Source organism: Ruditapes philippinarum, unplaced genomic scaffold, assembly GCF_026571515.1.
Source record: "Ruditapes philippinarum isolate M1 unplaced genomic scaffold, ASM2657151v2 ctg600_1_1_1_1, whole genome shotgun sequence".
Lineage (NCBI taxonomy): Eukaryota > Metazoa > Mollusca > Bivalvia > Venerida > Veneridae > Ruditapes > Ruditapes philippinarum.
Genome location: NW_026855782.1, coordinates 290,244 through 314,188, shown reverse-complemented (window position 1 = coordinate 314,188; position 23,945 = coordinate 290,244). Strand labels below are relative to the sequence as shown.

The 23,945-nt window shown below is 30.2% G+C and overlaps 1 protein-coding gene across 1 annotated transcript; it reads left to right on the top strand.

The window, feature by feature from the left end:
* The first annotated feature begins 610 nt into the window (after window positions 1-610).
* LOC132744361 (uncharacterized) lies at window positions 611-5,305 on the top strand. Its single transcript, XM_060733049.1, has 6 exons — window positions 611-697; window positions 1,196-1,427; window positions 1,936-2,084; window positions 2,513-2,666; window positions 3,347-3,515; window positions 5,187-5,305. The coding sequence occupies exons 1-6, from the start codon at window positions 688-690 to the stop codon at window positions 5,229-5,231; spliced, it is 759 nt and encodes a 252-aa protein (XP_060589032.1). The 5' UTR covers window positions 611-687; the 3' UTR covers window positions 5,232-5,305.
* Window positions 5,306-23,945: the final 18,640 nt, after the last annotated feature.

Genomic DNA, 23,945 nt, shown 5'->3' with positions numbered 1-23,945 from the left:
ACGTATATATTATGTTTGACATATATCAGTAACGGATGTCTATATGTAAATTTGTATCACGATTAAGAAGTAATCAACAAAATATATATAACATTTATCAGAGGAAATGTTGGCATATCATTCATCTAGCATTTCCGTGCTCGGTTTAAGGAGCAATTCATAATTAGTTTATCTGTGATAGTTTAACATAAACTTGTCACAGTCTTTGCACGCCCGCCTTAACAACAACTGGTTGATAACATATAATTTTTGTAATGACAACCAAATTGGACAATAGTGCTTTGATACATTAAACAAGTGTTCCACTCAAAATTGTGATGAAAAGTGACAAAATAAAATGCCAAAAGTAATGGCAACATGTTTTTTCTCTTGTGTCTATAAAAAAATGACATTTTATCTCAGTTATTACCCTGATATTCATTTTATCTGAATAATGTTATAATATAATTTCCACATTTATTGTAGTATTCTGTCTTTTTAAAGATCATAAATATCATGCAATTTTAAAATGATGATATTAAGATAAGCAAATAGAGCTAATTGTCTGAACCATCATAAAGAGCATGCAATTACCATATTTTCAACCAGTCGAAACGAGGCTTAGACTGACGAATTATATAAAACTGATACAAGTAACAGTTCGGACCATAAACTTGTTCAGAACGTTACTTTAAAAGCGGACTAACAATGAAATCTGGTGAGAAATTATTTTATATAAGACACTTATAAAAACAGAAGGATCTTTCAGTGTCGAATTTCAATAAACTGAAATTTAAGTTTTTTGTTGGTATCGGTGTTCTTCATGTTCTTGGTTTGTCAGTTATTTTACTTCATTTACAGAATAATTGTTGCTGTTGCTGTGTGTGTGTGTGTGTGTGTATGTGTGCGTGTGTGCATGCGTGCGTGCGATGCGTGCGCGTGTGTGTGTGTGCGTGCGTTGGTGCGTGGGTGTGTGTATGTTGTTGTTTTTATTGTTTTTTGTTTTGTTTTTTTGTTTTTGTTTCCTTTTATTTTTTTTTTTTTTGGGGGGGGGGTTTCATGCTTTTGTTGAAATCATTATCAACATCATCATAAGTAATAATTATTATAAAGGCACACAAATATTCTAGCTATGTTCATATATTTATTAAAGCATGCAAAAATGAAGTTCGACCATTTTCTTCATAGGCCTGTAACAGTCATATTTTTATTTCAGAATTAATTCTAATATATCTAACATGTGTCCTGGTCCAGGCTTTGATAGTGAGAAACTCTGACGAAATCTTCGAATGTGATGCATACGAAAACATAACAAACAAATTTGACTCATGCTTCAAGTCCGAAAGTAATGTTGATTTTGAGCGGATGTTAAGGCTATTTAATTATTATGACAACGTTGACCCTATTACGAAGGAAGATATACTTACAGAAGTGGGACTGATATGCAGGTACAGTCTATACTAGCAATAATAAATTCCTAGAGTGTGCGAATTAGCTGTCTATCAAGGAACCTTCTTACCTTTTCTGATGAGGTACATATATATGCAAAAGTCATTTGCTATCCAGGCTTCTGCACACCTGGTTGCTTAAGGGATAAAAGGGAAACTAATGACAATTGAATTATGTGAAGAAACAAAATATGTTGGATTTTCAGACTCGCTTGTTTTCGTTATTTTGGTTTGTTTGTGTGGGTGTGTCTTTTCTTTTTTGAAGTAGTTGTTTTTTTGTTGTTTTTTATGTTGTTTTTTTGTTGTTGTTTTTAGTTGTTTTGTTTTTGTTGTTGAACTTTTTTGTGATATATCGATTTGACCGACGAAGTCCATCATTGACTATTTCAAGCATAGATCGCCATTATGCATTTATTCACAGCTATTTTATACTTTACCATGTAAGGTTAACCCATTTGTACAAATTGGTCAAGTATATTTTAAAACTCAAACTTAATCCTGTTTTCAGTGCCACTGACAGGAGAGATGCCTTTGTTCAATGTAAGAACAACATTGTTGAAGAATGCCCTGATGTCGAACCATTTATTACAGCAGCATTCAAAGCAAAATTCGACTTCTTCTGCAAAGATGAGCAACCGTCTGAATGGATCCAAGACGGTTAGTGTTGTTTATTATCTAGTAAGGTCCCTTCATTTAAATTTTGATCCGTTTTACATAACTCGCAAGCAAAGATTTCTATCATGATGTAACAAATGACATGCACGATTAATCGATGCAGCCATCATTAGTTATATCTGTTTTTGCCCTACATCCGTGCCGTCTTACAGAGTATCGTGAAATTTTACAATAAAAACAAAGGATATAATGTAATGCGCCAAGTGTTTTATTAATAATGGAAAAAAGTAAAATAGTTCCTAAATATAACTGCTGCTTCACGATGATCGATCTTACATTATCGTTACTGTTGTTTATTTTTATTGCTGTTGTTGTTTTTGGGGGGTTTTTTTTGGTGGGGAGTGGGTGCTTTTGTTGTTTTTTCCGATCATCTTCAAGCATCAAATCAAATCAATTTTTGTTTTCAACAGTATTTTATGAAGGTTATCAACTCACCATGCTCTGTGAAGGTAACGTTGAAGTATTTGAAAGTCTTGGAGAATGTACGCAAACCTCTGGTATAACTGATGGTGTTAGGGATGTTAGTAATTTGAACACCACCTTCGCTTGGTCGAGAATTCAGAGGTAACTTATTGAATCAGCTATTAAGAAAAATGTACAGCTAGTGGTTGTTGTGGATATAGTGACAGAAACAGTCGCACTTCTGGTTATGGTGATCTTGACAGTAGTAGAATTAGAACTAAAAATTGTATTGTTAGTGATACTTGTGTAGGTTGTGGTAGCGGCATTGTTAGAGGTAGGGTTATAGCTTCAGTGGCAATGTCGTAATTGAAGTGGAAATAGTACGACAGTTGCAGAAGTAGTAGAAGCAACACCAGTAACAGTGGTATTAATAGTATTTTTCTTTGAATTCCTTATCAGTTACAAATTAATTATTTATCATTTTAGTGATTAACCTGCAAGTACTCTGTCTTGTGTCCTGTCCTGTTTTTGTTTGGGGTCCGCCTTGGCTCCTTGCCACTAGTTCTTGTTGCTGTATCGTATGGGGGTTGCGTTCATTGAACGCCGCCTTTCCTTGTTGATCTTGTTCATCATATTTTATTGATTGCGTGTTGGTGTCAAAATTGGTTTGAATTTGCACTAACGCAATTACGGTCATATGGCGCCGAAACAGAAAAGGTGAAGACTACAATAACTGAATCAAAACAGTAAAGAGCTTACAATGAAACAACACTGCATAAAACAGATAGAATAATTTATACAAGATTGTAAAAATCTAAATTTAACTTGGCTTCTTGTTAAAGTCTTCTCCAGGACTGGTTCGAATGCGCTGTTCCAGAAGAATCACTTTCAGATGAATTAGGATGTGGATCAACTAAGGCAGACTTCCTAACAGCATATGCGGTATTTGTAGTCTCTACGACAAATATCCTTTCTCCACCCTTCGGTGAGGTGGCAAAACAGAGGTTACTGGTATGTTTTTTTTTGTAAATTATATTACTCATACAGTCAACGGAAACTTCACTTTCACTCAAGATATTACAAATTAGTAACGTTTGACTAAAGCCGAAGTCTAAAGTCTTAACATGATGTAAAATTAGTTGAATGTCGTTATAAACCTTGGTTAGTGCTTGTTTTGCTAAAATAATAGCTGGAAACATACATGTATATTTCTAACTGGGCACACATATGTGTATTTTTCTATTAATAATATCAATGTATAATTTTTATTGATATCATTAACAAAAATTAAATTCATATTTGTGTACTGCTTGCAGCTTTTATTTAGTCACTCGAAGTATAGCTTTAAGTCTGCCAGTTGTTATATCTGCAAAGATATTTAAGTTAAAAGAGCTAAATTGTACATACATTTTAAAAAATAATGTAGTTTATAAACTGTTTTTTAAGTAATTATCCCCTGCCATAGGAATAAGGAGATAATATTGTTTTGGCATTGTCCATCCATCCGTCCGTCTGTCTGAGCTAACATTTGGATACTTATGTGGCTAGGGGAACAATTGATAATTTTACTCTCTCTCTCTCTCTTTGATATCATTCGTTTCGTGACTAGTTAAAATCATTGTATTTTGCTTGAAGTTTTGCTTTTGCTGTTATTGTTATTTATGAATGAATTGTCTTCATACTAGTGGAAGACAATCCTTGTGTCAACACATCCATGAAGGTCAAACTCATTTGACCTTAACCTTTAAAAAACCTTCCAATTTAAGCCCAAACTGCAAAGGTTTGCTATAACTTTGTAATTGAGTTGAATGCATGTAGTTTGTTACCTTGATTTTGAAAAAAAATCTTGACTATAAAGGTCATATTATAAGATATGTTCAAAACTACCATAACTTAATTGCTAATAGGCAGATTTGATTTATATTTGGACAAAATAGCAATTCGGAGCAAACAAAAAAAAACATGTTAAATTATTTAAGAACAATCTCGTCCATTGTCTGTTGTGCACTTTACCAGCATTCGGAGGGGGAAATAAAGTCAACGAATTTCTTTCCATAAACGTAATAACGTATATATATATATATATATATTCACACATACCTTCACTTACTGGGCCTCTATATAAGACCGAGTTGAGTGGCATTTTTTCATGAAGTCAGTTTTTATATACGCCACTATGTAGGCATAAAATGAACATTTCCATACAACAGAACTAAGGGGTACTAAGTTATATATATCAACTATATATTTGATTTTACCATAGGTGAAAACATATTGACCAATAACATAAAACCTCATAAAAAATATATAAATTTGTGGGACATATACCATTTACTACTAAAACCTGCCTACGGGCACTATGTTAGAAGGGTAGCCTACGCCCCCATACATCGTTTTAAAACATGCCAGAGTTGCGAGGCCTTATGTATGCCCCACATTAAATATAAACCCCACAAGTATGGTCTCAAATAGACCGATGCCCCGTAAATGGAGGAATGTGACTGTATATATATATATATAATATAATATATATATATATATATATATATATATATATATATATATATATATATATATATATATATATATATATATATATATATATATATATATATATATATATACTATAGTTATATAATATGTAACAGTAAAACGTACAAATCTCTTTTTTCTCTTTTACAGAGCGCTGTCTTTTCCAGTCAACAATTTGAAACAGTTTTCGAATGAACAATAGCTGTCCATCTCTTACCATGTATACGGATATTTTCATAAATTAATGATTAAAATGATTAAGTCTTCAATTTATACATAATTTATTTTAGTGCGATTGTTTAGGGAGCGGTTAACTTTAGACACAGTCTTTTTCACCCGTTCCTAGACCCATCCAGCAGTAAACAATGGGTATAATTATTTGATTTTTTTTTTAAATAAATAGTATATTGACTATTAAACGGAAGGGAAAAACGTAGCGGGGAAAAACTCAATTCTGAAAAATGAAATGAATACACACTTAAGGTACCATTTTAACTAAATGGAAAAGGTTTATGATGAGTTAAAAAAATAGCACACATTCAATGTAAATACATAGAAATACAGTGTAAAATAAAGACCAACTTTATGTTTATCCGTGGTGATAATATTGCAAAAACACTGCAAGAGTAGGCACGAATATCTGATAACACATTGTCGCCCATACAAAAAAAAACAACAAAAAAATAAAAAATAAAAAAGACTATATAACTAGAAACATATTAACGATTTCCTTTCCTTGGCATGCCAACTTTTACCGTAAGTAAAATCGCTAAATTTTGCAGTTATAAAATATATTTGCAATAACAATAATGTCGATTATACCTCCGCTAATTTCGCCTTGACCTTTAACCACCATCAGTTTTTTTACCATCTTTATTAACACTTATGAAGAGCAGTTAACCTGTATATGAGCCGCGTCACGACAAAACCAACATAATGGGTTTGCGACCAGCATGGATCCAGACCAGCATGCGCATCCGCGCAGTCTGATCAGGATCCATGCTGTTCGCTTACCAACTACAATGTATATTACAAGAAGAGAAACTGATAGCCCTGATCAGACTGCGCGGATGCGCAAGCTGGTCTGGATCCATGCTGGTCGCAAAGCTTTTTTGTTGGTTTTGTCGTGACGCGGCTCATATGTTTTTCAATCCTTCTGATTAAGGCATTCTGTAAAATTTCTGGTTCTTCCCCATAGTTAAACCTTAAATTAAAAAGAAATGATTCCATAGTTATTGAACCTGAATACTTTACCGTTTTCCTCGATCAAATATATCTCATATTTTTTCTTATACAATAATGTGTATTTTGCTACTAACTTTTCTACTTGTGTCTCATGATTGTTTAAAAAATTGTTTAACGGTTATGTTTAATGGTTTAACAATGCTCACTGGTAAATTATATATAAGTTACCGTTTATAAACAAAAAAGGACTATACAGGTCTCAAGGTTGTAAACAAACTTCTCTCACGCCCCTTTCACCGGCTTGATCGGTACTCAATTCTCAACACTTGATAGTGCTGACATCAATGATCCCGAAGGATCAACAATGAAGTGAAGTACGGGGCAACTTTTTACAGCTGCCACACGGTGTACATTCTGAGCTTGTTTCTGACCAGTCAATTTCTTACGATCTGAGATAAAACTTCCAGACCCTGATTGGATAATTCATACAAAACTTCTGCAATAATAACATAAATATCAATTATTATAACCGAAAAGAATATTGTGAAGAATATATGAGCCGCGTCACGACAAAACCAACATAATGGGTTTGCCACGAGCATGGATCCAGACCAGCATGCGCATCTGCGCAAACGCATTATGTAGGTTTTGTCGTGACGCGGCTCATATTCCTTTGATAAACACTTGTCATCTTTGGCACACTTCTTTAATGCATCACTTACGTCATTAACACTTTCGTAAGATAACCGAGGCATGTTAATGAGCATAAATTTCGCCATGAAGTATCATTTAATATATCAATAATACAGTCGTCTCTAACAATTTATTACCTCGCAGACAGCAGATAATAATCTTAATTTTTTAAAGAGCATGGCAAATTCCACTTATCACATATATCATAAACAAATCAATTATTGAATAAGGCATTTTCTTCATTAGTCACTAATATTTTTCTTTGATGATCATATAATAACATAGCAAAATTATTATTATTATTATTATTAAAATTATTATCACGCAGTAATTTATCTATCACACCATGTATAGAAGTTCCCTATTTTGAATCTACTCTGCGATATACCACCATATGATTTAAATTTGATCTTCTATGTTATATAGGTCTGATAAACTTAATATCACATGAAATAACATCATTGCTTTTAAATAAAGAAACTTTAATTTGTTTACGTTTGACTCAGCATATGTTTCGTAATCCATTTACTTGAAGGTTTTACCACAAAGATAACCGAGAGGTTAAGCGATAACACGAAACATAAAATAATGCTATAAATAAATTGTTTATGTCAGACAACAGACGTATGTTATTTCATGCTTGATCAGCTGACAAGAAGCAATTTGTATAGAGATATAAATAGAGGGGTGATAACATATACATTTCCATTGTGTTTCATATATTGTTTGCTTTAAATAATCGTATGTTACATGTTTTATGCAATAAATATATTGAATACAGATAAAATAGCCATGAATAAGCTGTCTTGTTGGAGATTATAATAATTATTTTCTCTGAAACTTGTGTTGTTTGTTATGGATGGTATGTGCTTTTGGTCAATATTATTATCATTTCTGATATTGCGTGATCAATTTTGGATTGAAGCAAATATTCCAAATTTTCATAAATCTTTACGCTTAATTTAAACAGCTTTATTAGAAATCAATCTAAAGGGCTTTACGAGCGTAATGGTACTAGCCAAATAATATAAACAACGTTACATAGAATACAAGAAGTTATATAACAATACATTTTGTCAGCGTTAAGGTCTCCGCATCTTTTTAAACATTAACATGGTTTATAATTTTAGTACTAGAACACAACTTCTGTTTTGCCCTCTGCTTATTTGCGGTGAAAAATGATTACCAGACTACGAAAAGTTTGTAAACGAAACATTTTATTATGGTAAATAACAAACATTTACTGTATAAAGGCTTTGGGGAATACTAGTATGATTGTAAATCGACCTTACTTGTCTGGTCAACAGGCCCCTCAAAAGCAATGAAACATTATATTACATGAAATCTGCAGACACGATGTGATGAGTCTATTTAAGAGCGTGATATAAAATGCAATATCTCTAACGCACCCAAGCACCGGTTAACCCTATAAATATTTGTCTCACAGTGTAATTCACACTTAAAATTATAAATTAAGTGTTAAGTTATTATTATTTTGCAAATATCAATTTGTAGTTAATTAAAACAATCAAAGTTGGTGTACCAACCTTTAATTTTGATTAACAGTATTTAAAGCAAACTAACTTGAAAAATAATAATAATAACATTTTAACTCACTGTGATACTTACTTAAACTTTTTTAAAACATTACTTTAAGGTTATTATGACAGTTATTTAAAAAAAATGTTTGAAAATTTCTTAATTGTAAAAAAAGTGCACACGTACCAGTACAGATCAATTTGCTATTATCTCAATTACATTTGACCTGATTTTTAAAGTAGATAATCATTTGTTACGATCATTTGATATGTCCTTCAAAAGCGTAAAGACGTTTAAACAGAGTGCGTCATTAAGTCATTATCGACAGACAAGTATTCAATAATCATATCGCCTAAATACACTAACGGTCGCTTTCCACCATCGTTAAGTTATGCTTTATCTTGATACTCAATAATTATAAACACATTTATAATAGTTTACGTATGTAAAGTGAAATCTATATACAGTTTTGCCAGCAATCTCATTTTTTTCTCTAGAGAAGACGTTTGCTGTATTATAAATTCGTAACAAATATTTCTGACAGGTTATATCATGAAATATATCGTGGCTCGGATTATATTTGTCACAGGCTTAAAAAAATGTGCAGCCTAACTGGACTCGAGCCCTGGACCCTCGGAATACCGCGGTTCTACCGACTGAGTTATCCGGCTGCTTACACATCTCCTCCCTTAAATAGTGAACATTTCTGAACCGTGACATATTGTCGTTTAAATAGCGACATATAACCTGTACAAATCTTTATAACCAATAATCTATATGCTTAAATCCGGTCAAACATTTACATTCTGTAATTATATTTAACGTTCATTGAGTTCTTGCAATACTAAGCATGATATAATTAATATTACAGAAATTATATTTTTAAATCAGACTAGGAAAATAGTAGTTCAACAATAAAACTAGGTGTTATATTTATAAACTAAATATAAAATGTGAAAATAAAAGATGCCCTGAAAACGATTTAACTTAAATGCTAACTTTATACTGACCAACACAACTTTTCACTGCCATAGGGACGGCTTATGCCGTCCCTGTTATTTTCGGGGTATTTGCCATATGGACGGTTTTAGCCGTTTCTATAATAATAATAGTAATTATAATAAATTAATAATAATAATAATAAAATAATAATAAATATAAAGAAATTATACCATCGGCAGTAATTATTATTATACTAACAGATTTGGAAATATATATAATTATTATAATACTAATAACAAATAATAATAATTATATTAATCAATAATACAGTAATTTCTTAGAAAACCCATGGCAAATAGGTGATCAATAAAACAATAGCCCTCCGGCAGCGAAAGGGTTAATTATGGCCACTTTCGGATTCCCTCAAAGATACATTGTGTATCGTTTCAGCCATTCTTGAAAAAAATAAGATTAATATCATTTCACAAGGGCTGCAAAATTTAAATCGACTTATTTATAATATTAAAAGTAATCCCTTTATTTTGAAAATATCCAAACATATAAAGTTATTAGTTAAATATTATTGTTCTTAAAATGTAACATAAACCTATTGAAATAAAAAGTAACTAATGGTCTGTGAGTGATTTACCGGTCCGTTAATCACACATAAAGTTAAGACAATAAGCACGTTTAGAGTGTACAAAGATTAAATTATGTCTTGTTTTTGTTGTTGTGTATATGAAATAAGATATCATAAACAACTATAGTATGAATGGCCTTATATTTAATTAAGCTAATACAATCTAGTTAGTGAATTTAGACATACATATTGAAAATGGAGAATTGATATAAATGAACTAATAATCTAAGTTTAAATAAATTTGATCAATTTATAAATTTGCATATGCAATATTATATCCTAAAATATATAATACGTGTCACCTTGTATATATGTCAATTTAGTGGACTTTAGACATATTGAAAAAAGAAGAAGATATAAATAAACGTATAATCTAAAAGTAAATAAATTTGATAACAAAAATATGTTACAGTGTATGACACGAGGAAATACAAAAAAAGTAAACTTGACTTTAAAAGTAAGTCAAAGTTTTTTGAAAATGTAGAATAGACACACATTTACATACTATTATTGTTTTTTTTAATGTTTGTTTTGCAGAATGTATTAAATTACTATTTTTATTGATTGAACGTCATGCGTTTTTTTTTAAATTTATCGATTTGTCGAAGCACAAGTGTAATGTAAAGACACTTCGGAAATTTTGGAGATTATATTGAGTTGACTAATACTGAAGAGGCAGACATAGATTTTGTTGAATATGAAATAAATGTGAACCGTCACGCTAGAAACTTGTGTTTTTATAGAGTTCATCAATTGACAACCTCTGGAAAGTCTAAATAAACGGATGTCTAGCAAGAGAAAGGTGTCTGTAAATGTTAACAGAATTTAAATTGACTTATCTATATATAACAGAGAGGTTCAGTTTCGTTGAACAAAACACGAATTTATTATGCTATTGAGGTTTTAGTAGGGATAGTTTTAATTATAATAAGTGTGACAATTCTAAAGGAATATGCAAAAAAGTGATCTGATTTAAGAAAAAAAAATCCTGGGATATAGGTCGATTCCTGTAGACTAAGATGAGTATTTATTTATTTATATTAAAGCCATGTCGGAATTAAAGTTGTTCAAAATCATTGCAATTCTTATCTGGAGTTTAAATGTGTGTTTTATCGTTGTGTATAGTGAAGACAAGATGCCTCTCACGGTATCTTTTCTTAGCTCAATAAAAGGTCAATCGAAGTTGTTCGCGGGTGCTTTCTTTGTTGCACTGGAATATGTCAGCAAAAATACATCTTTATTGGAAGGTTATCAGTTGGAATATCTATTTACGGATACAAGTGGAAATTCCCTTAACGCAATTAATGCAATGACAGAACATTATAGAAAAGAAACAATTGGATTTATTGGTCCTGACATGTCTTGTCTCTGCGAGTCAACTATCGCGTCTGCTTGGAATCTACCTTTAATTGCATACGTAAGTAGATAATCTGTTTATTTATAAATAACATTTTCCGTTTGTTCGTTTTCATATTCTGCTTTTAATAATATAATAGCACTTTTACCTTTTATAAGCTGGGTAAAATTGCTTAATTTACAAGGCGCGTAGTTGTGCATCCTATTACGTAGGTAATTAATACTGACAGTATGATTTAAGACTATATTCATCCAAAGCTTAAATGCATTCATTCATTCATTTATTCATCATTCATTCCCCTTTTACTTATTTTTATTTCATTTATTAGTTGCCGGTAGAAACCGGCGACTATATTTGTAATAGTTTAATATTATACCTATGGTAGGAGAAGTCCTTAAAATCTGAAAATAAAAGCATATCAATCATTGAACAATTAAAAGACAACAATTATTTTTCAGTAATCTCAAAAAATCAAACATATGATAACTTTGCTCAATGAAATGAAATATGCACATATTGACATCTTAAAAAGCAACATTACAATAATCATAAAATGAATCAATAACGTATCCCCAAGGATCAGTCATTGAATATTAGGGTAACTTTTACTTTTTTCTATGTGTCAAGCATTGCTATTTTATAATATATAAATCATGAATGAAATTTGAAATGACACTTTAGAATTTTCTGGTTGTTTATATTTTATGAGAACTATTATATTACATTATTTTATCTTATTATAAACAAATTCTCCCTGGTCTTTCGTAAGAATCACGTGACTACATGTTTATATATGTTGTATATCGTTATAAAATCTATTAATAGTAACAGATTGCTGATAAGACAGGTAACTTGTTAATGGTTGGCAAAAGGTGTGGAAACTGATAAGATGCAAATCATTGTAATTTTGTACAGATAATTACATAAGTTATTTTTCATTAATCAGTTTCATACTTTATATCATTAGAAAAACCTGTTTACTCATATTTTACACATTAAAAATAAATTTTCAAAACCTTTTCCTTTCTTCTTGGTAAAGGGTTAAACTTGGCCCTTTCTGTCAAACTTTCGACAAGAAAGTTCAATAGTTTAGTTTAGGTTGAACATCCCAAAATAATTTTATGCTTAAGAGGCACATTATTGAAATATATAATGGTAATCGTTGATTTCGGTATATTCCGTCGGTTTCCGTCACGCAGGTTTCCAAAACGGTATGACGTTAGGGGTCCGGAATCGTATTAGATACATAGAAAAAAATAATAAACTATCTTTGTGTTGATAGTTTATCGCACTGAAAGGCAATTAAACGTTAATTTTATATATCGTAAGTAACGATGGGAATGCTTATATTGATTTCAACTAAATTATATATTTTTTCTATAGCACATAATAATGATGTACAACACTTTTACAGTAAAATTGTATTGTTTGACATGAAATAATTAAACATATATATTTTCATAGTCACTTTGCAAATATTCGATGATCGGTAATTATTTGTCGATTCCTCGATTATTATTCAATCTGAATCTGAACTAGTAACCTATACGGATTTCAATGTATGGTACAACAGTATATGTATAAAGTACAATTACAAGAAGAATTACCAGCATAGCACTTGCCTTACAAGCCTCAGTGGCAAACATTACTCAACTCATTGTTCCTGTTATTTTTATACTTGAACCATTAAACTTATATTTTCTTATATTTATGACAATCATTTTTCTATCCGGCGACTTGATGCTTTAGCATCAAAATCTCTACTTGTTTATTTTTTATGAATAAATAAATAAAAATTGAATAAATAAATGTATTCATTAACTGTAAAGTAAAGTAATGTAGTGTGTTTCAATGTAAGTTTCAACCAAGAGAGATCAAACTAATGTATTGCTCAATAATTTTATAATACATGGTTTAAAATGTGCCTAGATTCTAATCGTATTTGAAAAAAGGGCTAATCTTATCGCTCATTTTTTTCAAATTGAACACTATTCTAGTAATAGAAGATCATTAAAACAAGAACTGGAATAACTACAGTAATATATACAGCCTACTTTCAATTAAACAGTAAGGTGAAGATGTAGATAGTTGAAGATAGTATATCATTTTCAATCAAATGGATTGGCGTAACATACACAACAGATAGGTAATCAGTTAAAAACAGACAAAGCTCTTAAAACCAAAGATAAATTGTGAAGTTTATACAGCAGAATAATTTCACTTCTTGCTTGATTACCTTTCTTTCGTTTTGGTTGATAAAACACGGATCTGAGACCAATACTGACTTGGATAAAAGTTCGGCATTAATAAACGTCTTTATAAATTGTTCTTCGGTTTTGCTTTATGTTTAGGAGAACCACCCTACAGATGTACATAAACTTAGAAGAAACATGCATAAAACGGAAAAAAACCCACAAAGCATACGCCATTGTTTCACGTTTTTAAATGTGCGTTTTTCAGGGCACGATGTTAAAATAGCATAATGCCATGACGACCGCGATGGCTTTATTAATATGTAAATGTGTAATATACCTGATTTTCTTTATTTTTAACGAGCCAATATCTTTTTTTATTGATTGTTAAAAATATATAGCACACAAGGTTTTCTAACATTTTATATTTTGAATATTATTGATTTGACAATAGTAGGGAAAGATAATTATACAAGATCTCTACCAGATACACAAAGGACATTAGTGAAATAATAATATATATGCCTTTTTCACGGTATAATAAAGTTTTGTCATGCAATATATAGAATCAGTTTTATCTAGATTTAAAAATAATGGAAGAACGACATATTTGCGATTTATGAAGACGGGCACTATATTAAACTTAATTCTTATTTTTTAAGATTTATTATATTTCTTTTTGATTTAAAGCTATTATATTTGAACAGTGGATATCAATAACGAGAAATGAAATATATAGATGTGAAGTGTTAACTATTCGGTAGTTAAGTGTTACGTGCAATCTGTGAGGTGTAAAGTGATTATGTGTAAAACTTTCAGGACCAGTGAAATATATAACGTAAGCCAGGGTACAATAAAATTTTCAAACTTGATTGTCGGCTATATGTGAAATGTGTTTTTGTATGATGACAAGATAGTTGATATCATTTCTTGAAATAATTGCTGAAGATCAAATTAAGAAAGTCATAACTATAAATAAATTACTGATAAGAATATTTGCTTAATAATATTTTACTGCTGAGATAACAAAAGGATTATGTTGTTTGCAAAAGAAGTTTGTGACAGAGACATATACTGTGGAAATGCAACATGCCTGTGAAGACGGGTTAACTGGATTAATAAGATTCAGATAATTTGTTGATATAGCTATGTGGATCAAGATATTTTATTTTCTTACATGGACTGTTGTTGCATATCTGAGTTATGTATGCCCTGAGAAAATAAAGACACTGAAAATATCATTTCTCTGTTCTACCAAAAGTCCATCAAAGCTCTTTGCTGGGGCATTTTTCGAAGCACTCGATTATGTTAACAACAATACTTCAATGTTAAATGGATATAAGTTGGAATATTTATTTAAAGATACGAACGGAAGTTCATTAACAGCAATTAATGCTATGACAGAACATTATGAAATGGGCGTGGTTGGATTTATAGGGCCGGATAAATCATGTCATTGTGAAGCTACTGTTGCATCAGCCTGGAACCTCCCCATGATAGTTTATGTAAGTACTGCATTTGTATACAAGGAGAAACAACCACTTTGTATTGTAAATTACCTTTATTTGATACAATAAACATTATTTAGTTTTTTAGCTCCACTAGTAAAATATGGCGGGATAATCTCGTTGATTTATCAATCATTCATCAGCCCTGATGAACTTAAACAGTATTTGTTTTAAAGTTAAGAAATAAAATAAACATGTAGAATATGAAGACCATTAAAACCGTAAAGCTGTTTTTTTTTCTAAACAAAAATTTTGAAAAATTGAAAATTAAAATCTAACGTTCAATTTCATTTTAATAATGTTATAAAGCTATAAAGAATTTGCAAAACGTTCCTCGTGCGAATAAATCAGGTTTGAGATCGCCTAATTTACTTATAAAAAAATAAAGCAACATAAAAAGTACAAATGTAAAAATATAACGTAAAGTCGATTTAAGTGTTCGATAGTTTTTATTCAATACGACAATAAGCTTTACATTTGGTTTTAAAAAGATTCAATTTTGACATACAATGATTTAAGTTGAAATAACAATATCTTAAAGAAATTAAATTTGATGCAAAAAGACAAAACAGCTAAGAATACTCTACTTTGGTAAATGTTTGCTACATTTGCAACTGATGAATAGATAAATATTGAAATTGTTAATTTTTAATGTTTATTCTTAAACGTTAGCTAGTGTTTAGACTAGTGTTTAGACCTAAATGCTTGTCTATGTTCGTATTTACATTGTGACCACCTAATAGTACAGTGTGTAGAATTTTAAACATAAAATATCTACTTTGTGTGAAAACAAAACATGTTTATTTTATATTTACAAAGATACTATGTAGCAATTATCAATATTTTCTGATATCAAATTTGGGCATAGTATATCTTTAATACTCATTTCGGACAACTCTACAATGACGAATTATCGATGTTGTAGTCCTTGTCCATAAGGACATTTCTAGTATTTGTTTACCCCATTGGCCTTAACTGTTAATTAATGCAATGGACGTGCTAAGTATTTGCATTTCGTCCGTAAAAACATAAAACATACATACATACGTGCGTACATACATACATACAAATACATATAGGGTAAAGTTGTCAGTTTCAGAAGTGTAATTGGTGCCAACAGACAGCGTATGTAAATAACATTTGTAGGAATTGAAAAAAAAAACTATTGTTATCCTAAATTAATCCGAAACTTAACATTTAGCATACTCCTTTAAAAGATTTATAGCATGACATATGTACGTTATTGTCCTGTACTTGTCTTTTAACCAATGTATATCTAAGCCGACTGAAATTTCTGCTTTTAAAACCGTTTAAACTTCGCACAATGATCATTATGTTTATCTGTTTAATCACAAATACGTGTTATTGTTTTAACATATTTGCACTTTAAGTTTAAAAGTGTATACTTTGAAATATTCAATTAACATTATTATATCAACGTAACCTAAGACTTTTTTTCCAAATTTTATTTTAAACTGATGTGTTGGGTCAAATATCTATATGATAATACTGACACCGTTCTATTTATACACATTTAAACCAAAAGGTTACTTTCTATTCACTATCATTGTAAATTGTTGTAAAATTTATTTTGGATTATAATTTAAGAAAGCGTATGATTATCCAATCGACTGGGTGAATATCAAAACACACCTGATTGATGTGTATAGTTAAACCAAACACCTCAGCTAAGGGCCTAGATTATTCACACGTTCGCCTTTAACAGCTTGAAGTAAAGATATCTCTTTTGGTCATATATTGTATTTCAAAATACTCCTTCAGTGGCAAAAATATTGTATATTGTTTAAACACTAACACTCCATTCAAAAATTACAACGGGTACTGATTTAAAGTTATATATAATTTTTGAAAGAAATTTAAGAATATTTGTATAATATATCAAGGCTGACCCTAAAGCGGTTTTTATTGTAAACGAGTTAGATAAAGTTATGTTGGGGATAAATTATTGAGGATGTTATCTTTAACTTTTATTTTAGCGGAAGTTAATTTTATTTATTTCATACGAACATTATAACAGGGTTATGTTTGGAGTTTTCATTGTGTTAAGTACCAAACTGAATTGATAATTATGTGAATCGTTCATAATGCTATAAATTGAAATACGAAACGATTGGATTTTAACTATTAGAAGAAATTGTCTTGTTTTTAAAACCTTAATTATAAATTGTTATCATCTGATTAAGATATGTTTTAAGAAAATGACATATTTTGCATACTTTGAACATATGACTCATTGCAGTTAAGTGTATAATGTAATTTTTATCTAAGAATTTATACAAGTATTCGAAAGAACAGTGGACTATGTTTGGAATACATATGTTTATAAGCATAATAATAGGAGTATTGTTATTAAGGTTTTGCTCACTAACTGTACATTCTGATGACAAGACGCCATTGAAATTATCCTTCCTTGGGTCAACAAATGGACTAGGAAAATTATTTGCAGGTGCATTCTTTATTGCCATTGATCATGTCAATAAGAATGCATCTTTATTAAATGGATACAGACTGGATTATATGTTTACTGATACTAGTGGAAACTCACTTAAGGCAATAAATGCAATGACTGATCACTGTGGAATAAAAACTGTAGGATTTATTGGCCCGGATATATCGTGTCACTGTGAATCAAATATCGCGGCGGCTTGGAACCTGCCAATGATTGGTTATGTAAGTCTTGATTTAAAACTTTTATCATTACAAAAGGAAATAAACGTTATCACAAAGTTTATCTGCGCTAATGACATATTATTAAAAGTATTACAAGCCTGTTAAATCAATAGTTAAAAATAATATTATACACTTATTCTAAGCTTGTTTTTTTCAGCGATCAAAGATGATTTTTATGATCTTATAATATTCAATTCTGTATATTTTTTGAACACCTGTGTGTCAATTAGATCCTGGTTCTGACAAACTAAAATCTGTTACTATCAAGTTCAAATTATCTTTTAGTTTCTATTCTTATCCTTATTTTAATCTATGGGACTTGTATGTTTAATGATGTACAGACATGCGTATCTGTTAGTGTTTAAGTATACCGACTAATACATGTACTTGAATAGATACCATTTGAAATTTAGTTGCATTTTAGTATGCTTTATTGCCTTTTTCTGTTTCATTTCCATTGTTTTGTATGATATAGTAATATGTCTGTTAGTTCAAAATCAACGTATTGAATTTGTAGAGGTAAAATACCATGTTTATTACAATTTCTTCTGCAAAATCTTAAATTGTTTCAACATGGTTAAACATTTTTCTGAATAGTTTGGACTTCATGACATAGAATATAAATTTGTACAACCAGATTTTTTAATTACATTTGTCAGCATTATCGTCTAAAGATAATAGTGAATATCAAATAGTACACAGATGCAATTGAATTGTTTCTCAAAACAGATGTTTTATCACAATTTAAAATATTCCTGTCTCATTAGCTTTTAAGCATACTGATCAAGCTGATTTTTGTTGGCCAGTGATCAAACTATTATATCGTTTAGGCATTCATTGTTTCCTTCGAGCTATATTGTCTATTCTGTCTTAAGTTGTTAAGGCGATCCAACTTTATTTACGTCATACATATAAAAAGACGTATTGAAATTGAGCTGAAAATATTTGTTTTTCGATGTGATTACAAGCACACACAGATAAAATTTGATTTTCGTTAAAACGTGATTAAATCAAAAAGACAAATTAAAATAAGTATTGGTTTTTATAATCAATTATGTTTTTCCTTGAACTTTAAGGATTTATTGATGGTATCAATAATGACACGTTGTGTTGCAGTGTTGCATAGCGTTACTAATGTTTTTAAGTAAGACAGCATAAGAAAATAATAATAAACGATATGCTCAGTCTTCTTTTTAAAAATGAAAAGTATTATTTTTTTTCATTATATTATTAGAATTATTAAAAAAATAACTTGCTTATCTTTAACATTTACCTTCAAAATAACTGATTGCATTTAAGGCTTACATTATTATTGGAAAATGATTTACGACTTGCAGAGACAAATACATAACTCTTTCCTAAATACATCAAGTTGGTAATGTGGCGAAATAAAACAACAAATACACACGCAATCAATTTAAACAAGTTAAGAAGAAAATAGAAAAGTGAAAGATTCAAGTATAATTCTTGCCTTTAGTGAATAATACTTTTAGAAGGCACCACCTATATCTGCGAACAGATAAAGGCATCTTTGTTACATTGCCAGCATCAATATTGTCAACATGCATAAAAGGTATTCTTTACTGACGAAGTATAATATGTTTGCATACAAAAAACTTGTCAAAGGATAATTATGATAATTAAGAAAACATGAAATTCATTTTAATGAGAGTAAAATAATATCTAAAATATTGATGATTTCGTCGGTGAGACACAGTCAAGATGAATATTCAAGATTGACCAAGATATTTGAATTTTTTAGGGGTTTTATTATAATTTTATTTCTTATATTGTTATATAGAGTTTCATTTTTTGTTGTTGTTATTAAGTTGACATTATGCTGTTGTTTTTTCGTTATCAAATTCGGCATACGTAGTAATGAATTTCAAAAGATTTACTTTTATGATGGTTATTGACCAACAATTAATAGTACAAAATTTGATACTGCTTTAAATATGAAAAGATTGCCCCATCCTTTTTCCAATTTTAGGTTACAGATACATTCTTTAGGATATTTATAGAATCACGTTAGTTTTTGATTATTTTTTGAAGCAGACAATTATGGTAAAGAGTTAAATCTTATTTTTATCAGTGTACATTTTAACATTTAGATGCGCATACTGACACCTGAAACATACGTTAATTTTTAATATTGAACAAATATCGCGTTCAATATAATAATAAGTCAGTTTTGTAAAAATATATTACATATATAGAACTATCTATTTTAAAAGACAATTGAAAGTCGTTTGAAAGCTGCTTTCTTCTAAATCGGGAGAGGGGGCAGGCTATTTAAAGAATTGAAAGTCGTTTGAAAGCTGCTTTCTTCTAGATCGGGAGAGGGGGCAGACTATTAAAAAATGTATAACAAAGTTCTGCTATTTTACAAGATTCCTCAATGCTTTACTATTTTTGAAATTCAAAGCAATTTTATTGCATGTAATCTACCTAATTTTGAATGGTTGTATAAAAGTCGTTTGTTGAAAAATATAAATTGTAAGAACCGAATAAAAAGTAAAATTTCAGTGTTACAATATATTGACAAAACTAAAATTATGAAATAATGATTATAGACTAAATTTCGTTTCCGGTAACAATATAATAGTGCAGCATCCAAAAACAAAGTTAAGAGAACGAACTTCTTTCAAGTATTCAACCAATAGACCAATTTTGGTCATGGTCAGTATAATAACATTGTACTACTTTAATAGTTTTAGACAAGAGCTCAGGAACTTCAGCAAATAAATATTTTATAAATTTTGCTAATTATATATTGAGAACAAATACCTTATATTGTATATAAAAAATAATTGTATCTTTTCTGTACATCGACAATTACATGAGGTTTTTTTCGATTAAATTGAAATCAGCATTAGTAATAAAACCTGTTTGAATGACTTATGCACTTTATCTATTTATTCGCACCTAATAATGCACTTACATATCTTAATTAAACGATGTCACTTGCAACAGCTGGTTAATATATTTTTATTAAGAATTTGCAAGTGCTAAAGGAATTGATAAGAATTCGATAAACTTTTTCAATACTACTTACCGGAATAAGATCTCCTTTATGTCAGTTCATCTGAGATACTTTAGTTTCACACCATCTGTTTTCACAAAACAACAATTCTAATAAGTTATTAAAATATGTTTTCAAATGAGAAAACGTGTTGACCTAATTTTTAACCATCTCCTGTCTGTCTGTAGTTTAAGATTGATAATGGTCCATCAACCCGATGAGGCATAAAAAGCAGCTTTCACTGTCGAGTTCAGACCCCGGACATGTCACTAGTTATGCTAAGGGTTAATTATGAAACACAAAGTGGTGATAACTTACATTTATGCAATTACAATGGAGTATTAGCCAAAAATATGAAATTTGAACCGCCAATAGTAGCTCACAGTAAGGCGGTCAATGAAAACCTATATGTTCTGTAACCATATGTTATAAAAAAGTCTCCAGTTTTGGGTTGTAATAAACAGTCTTTCTTTTTCCTCCAAAACTAAAGTTTAAGAAAATGTTTCTGATGAAAAAGTGTTGTCGTTTCCAATTTCAATCCATTTGCAGGTTTTAAAATGTTTTTGTTTATATCACCACACCACGCATATTTGCAACGATATTCATCAGTGTGAATTTTAAACATATCAATTTGCCCGTAACTGGCAAATTTGTTTACTTATCTTACTTTGTATTCAAATCAGATTGATTAAAGAATCAATATTCTTATAGAAACAAAGAAAATATAACGTTATATAATAATTAAAAGTGTTAGTCAAATTATTTGAATACAGATTGAAGTATTGTGTCATGTTTTATTTTTTGGGCATGTTTGTCTTTCACAAAAAGTTCAATTGTACACTTTTCTTGTTTCATTAAAATATTTCTGTAATCTCTCTTCAGAAGCTGGACATTTAGTTTTGAAAATCAGGACAAATGTAGTTTTGTTTCTACAACTGTTTAAAAAAACTCAATTTAATCCAAATTAAACAGACTGGGGGAGATGTTGTAAGAGAGACTCTGATATAGAGAAGATGTTATAAACTTAACTTGAGAATGCAATTTTCAAAAATGGGGTGTAAAACTCTTTAACTTTATTGATAATTGTATGATGTTAAGATATCATACAATATATTTACTTATTATAATATTTTTTACAAGTCATCTTTGTACTTGGAAGTCAAACAAAGCTCTTTCAATGGTATGCATAACAATTAAAAATATTTTCAAATTGGTACCGTGTTACATTATCCAGTAACCTAATATTAAAAAATGGACAACATCATACTGTTGCTGAAAAGTTATAAACAAAGTCTAAAATGTCCAAAGATCAATTATTGTTAATTAAACTAGAGAATGTAATACATCACACATTGTTCTAAAAAAACTAACATATAGCAATTATAAAATATTGAATATTTACTAACGTTACATAAAAGTTTGACAGACATTTTAATGTCGGGTCGTTTCCAATTAGAGATATTCTTCGCTATTAAATCTTAATACAAGTAAACTCATTTTTATGACATTCTTGTTCCAAATGTACATTCGACACGCAACTTTACTAACACTCTGGATATTACAAAGTCATAATCCTACTGAATACAGACAAAAAATCAGATAAATTTAAAAATAAAAGTAAACCAGCACGCTAGAATGTTTTACTGTTATGTAGAGGATATCGACCGAGTACGAGGTCTTTCTGTTTAGGAAAGACCTGGTCACGAATTTCATGTGACACCGAGAGCGCGTAGCGCTCGAGGTGTTTCATGAAATTCGTGACTAGGTCTTTTCTAAACAGAAAGATCGATGTACGAGGCCGATATCCAACTTACACACCGTAAAACTAAATTGGATTGAGCAATGGCTGATCCGGAGCATTTGATGTAATGCACAAATATTATTTTTAACACAGCGCATGTATACAGGTAAGCTTTTATCAACGTACAATATATATTTTGCATTTAACTTTGCCTTTCCCTTTAAAATAATAAAAAAGAGCAAAATGTGCAATTTGACAGTAATGAAGTGAACTTTAATTGAAGATATGTTAAAGAATGAATAGTTATGTTGATAGTATCAGACAATGCAGATTCTAGGACATTTGCCCCCGGACAGTTGCCCTTGTCGGACGATTGTCCCTTTTTTTTTGCTGTTGTGACTTGTCACTTGTCATCTCGTGTATAGATTTTTTTGTATGCCAATGGAAACATTATAGTTCATTTATTTATGGATGCTATTTTGAATTTCACAAATTTGCGCGAGAATTTTTTTTGTGTTTTTAAGCACAATGAAAATTCGACAATATGCGATGAATTTTGGTAGCAAACAATTCAACAATAAAATATTTTAACATTTTTAAAACAGGGAGGGGCAAATGTCCGCCCCTTCCAAATATATGAGGGGACAAATGACCGTCACTGCAAACGGGGGGCAAACTTCCGATGGGGCAACTGTCCGAAGGGCAATGTTCGGATACCCAGCAGACCTCAAAAGACTTACATATGTATACATGTTGGCAAGTGTGAGATACATGAACCGAAACTATATTTTATATAGCAGATGATATAGTGTTCTAGAATAAAATATGATTGTTTATCATAACATTTTAATACTAAATCACTAATAACTTTATTGAAATTTCTTTTTCAAGATTTTTTTAATGATATCCGAATAAAACATTTCTATCGTTTCTATCGATATTTGAAATAATAATGGATGTGCCCATTGTAGACAAATCCACATTAAGTACTTTTACATAAGCAATGTTTGGATTCTATCAATACAAATTTCCTTTAACGTTGTTGTGTAGCATTCTTTGAAACTAAGCCCTGGCTTTGAAAGTTTTCAGAGGAAATAAGTTTTGATTTTTCTCCGGTTTAATAGAAAAACAGGATAAAGCCTAACTTAAAGAAAGAGGGCGGGGGTTAACGGGGATTTAACAATCCGATTGAGCCTGCGGGTGGGAATCCTACCAGAGACTTTTCTATATGCTGTGGGTAGCTGCGGTTTCTAATGCAAAGCGTATATGAAATGGCGAAAAGTTGTGAAATGGACATATTTTTGGTATATTTTTTCGATATGAATTTTTGGTACAATTTTATGTACTGTGAAGTGAATTTTTCTAGAACGTTTAAATTGTTATGGATTAGGTGATTTAA

Coding starts and splice junctions, on each gene's coding strand:
- LOC132744361 (XM_060733049.1), top strand. Junction 2,085..2,512: donor GTCTGAATGGATCCAAGACG/GTTAGTGTTGTT, acceptor TGTTTTCAACAG/TATTTTATGAAGGTTATCAA. Junction 3,516..5,186: donor TGGCAAAACAGAGGTTACTG/GTATGTTTTTTT, acceptor TCTCTTTTACAG/AGCGCTGTCTTTTCCAGTCA.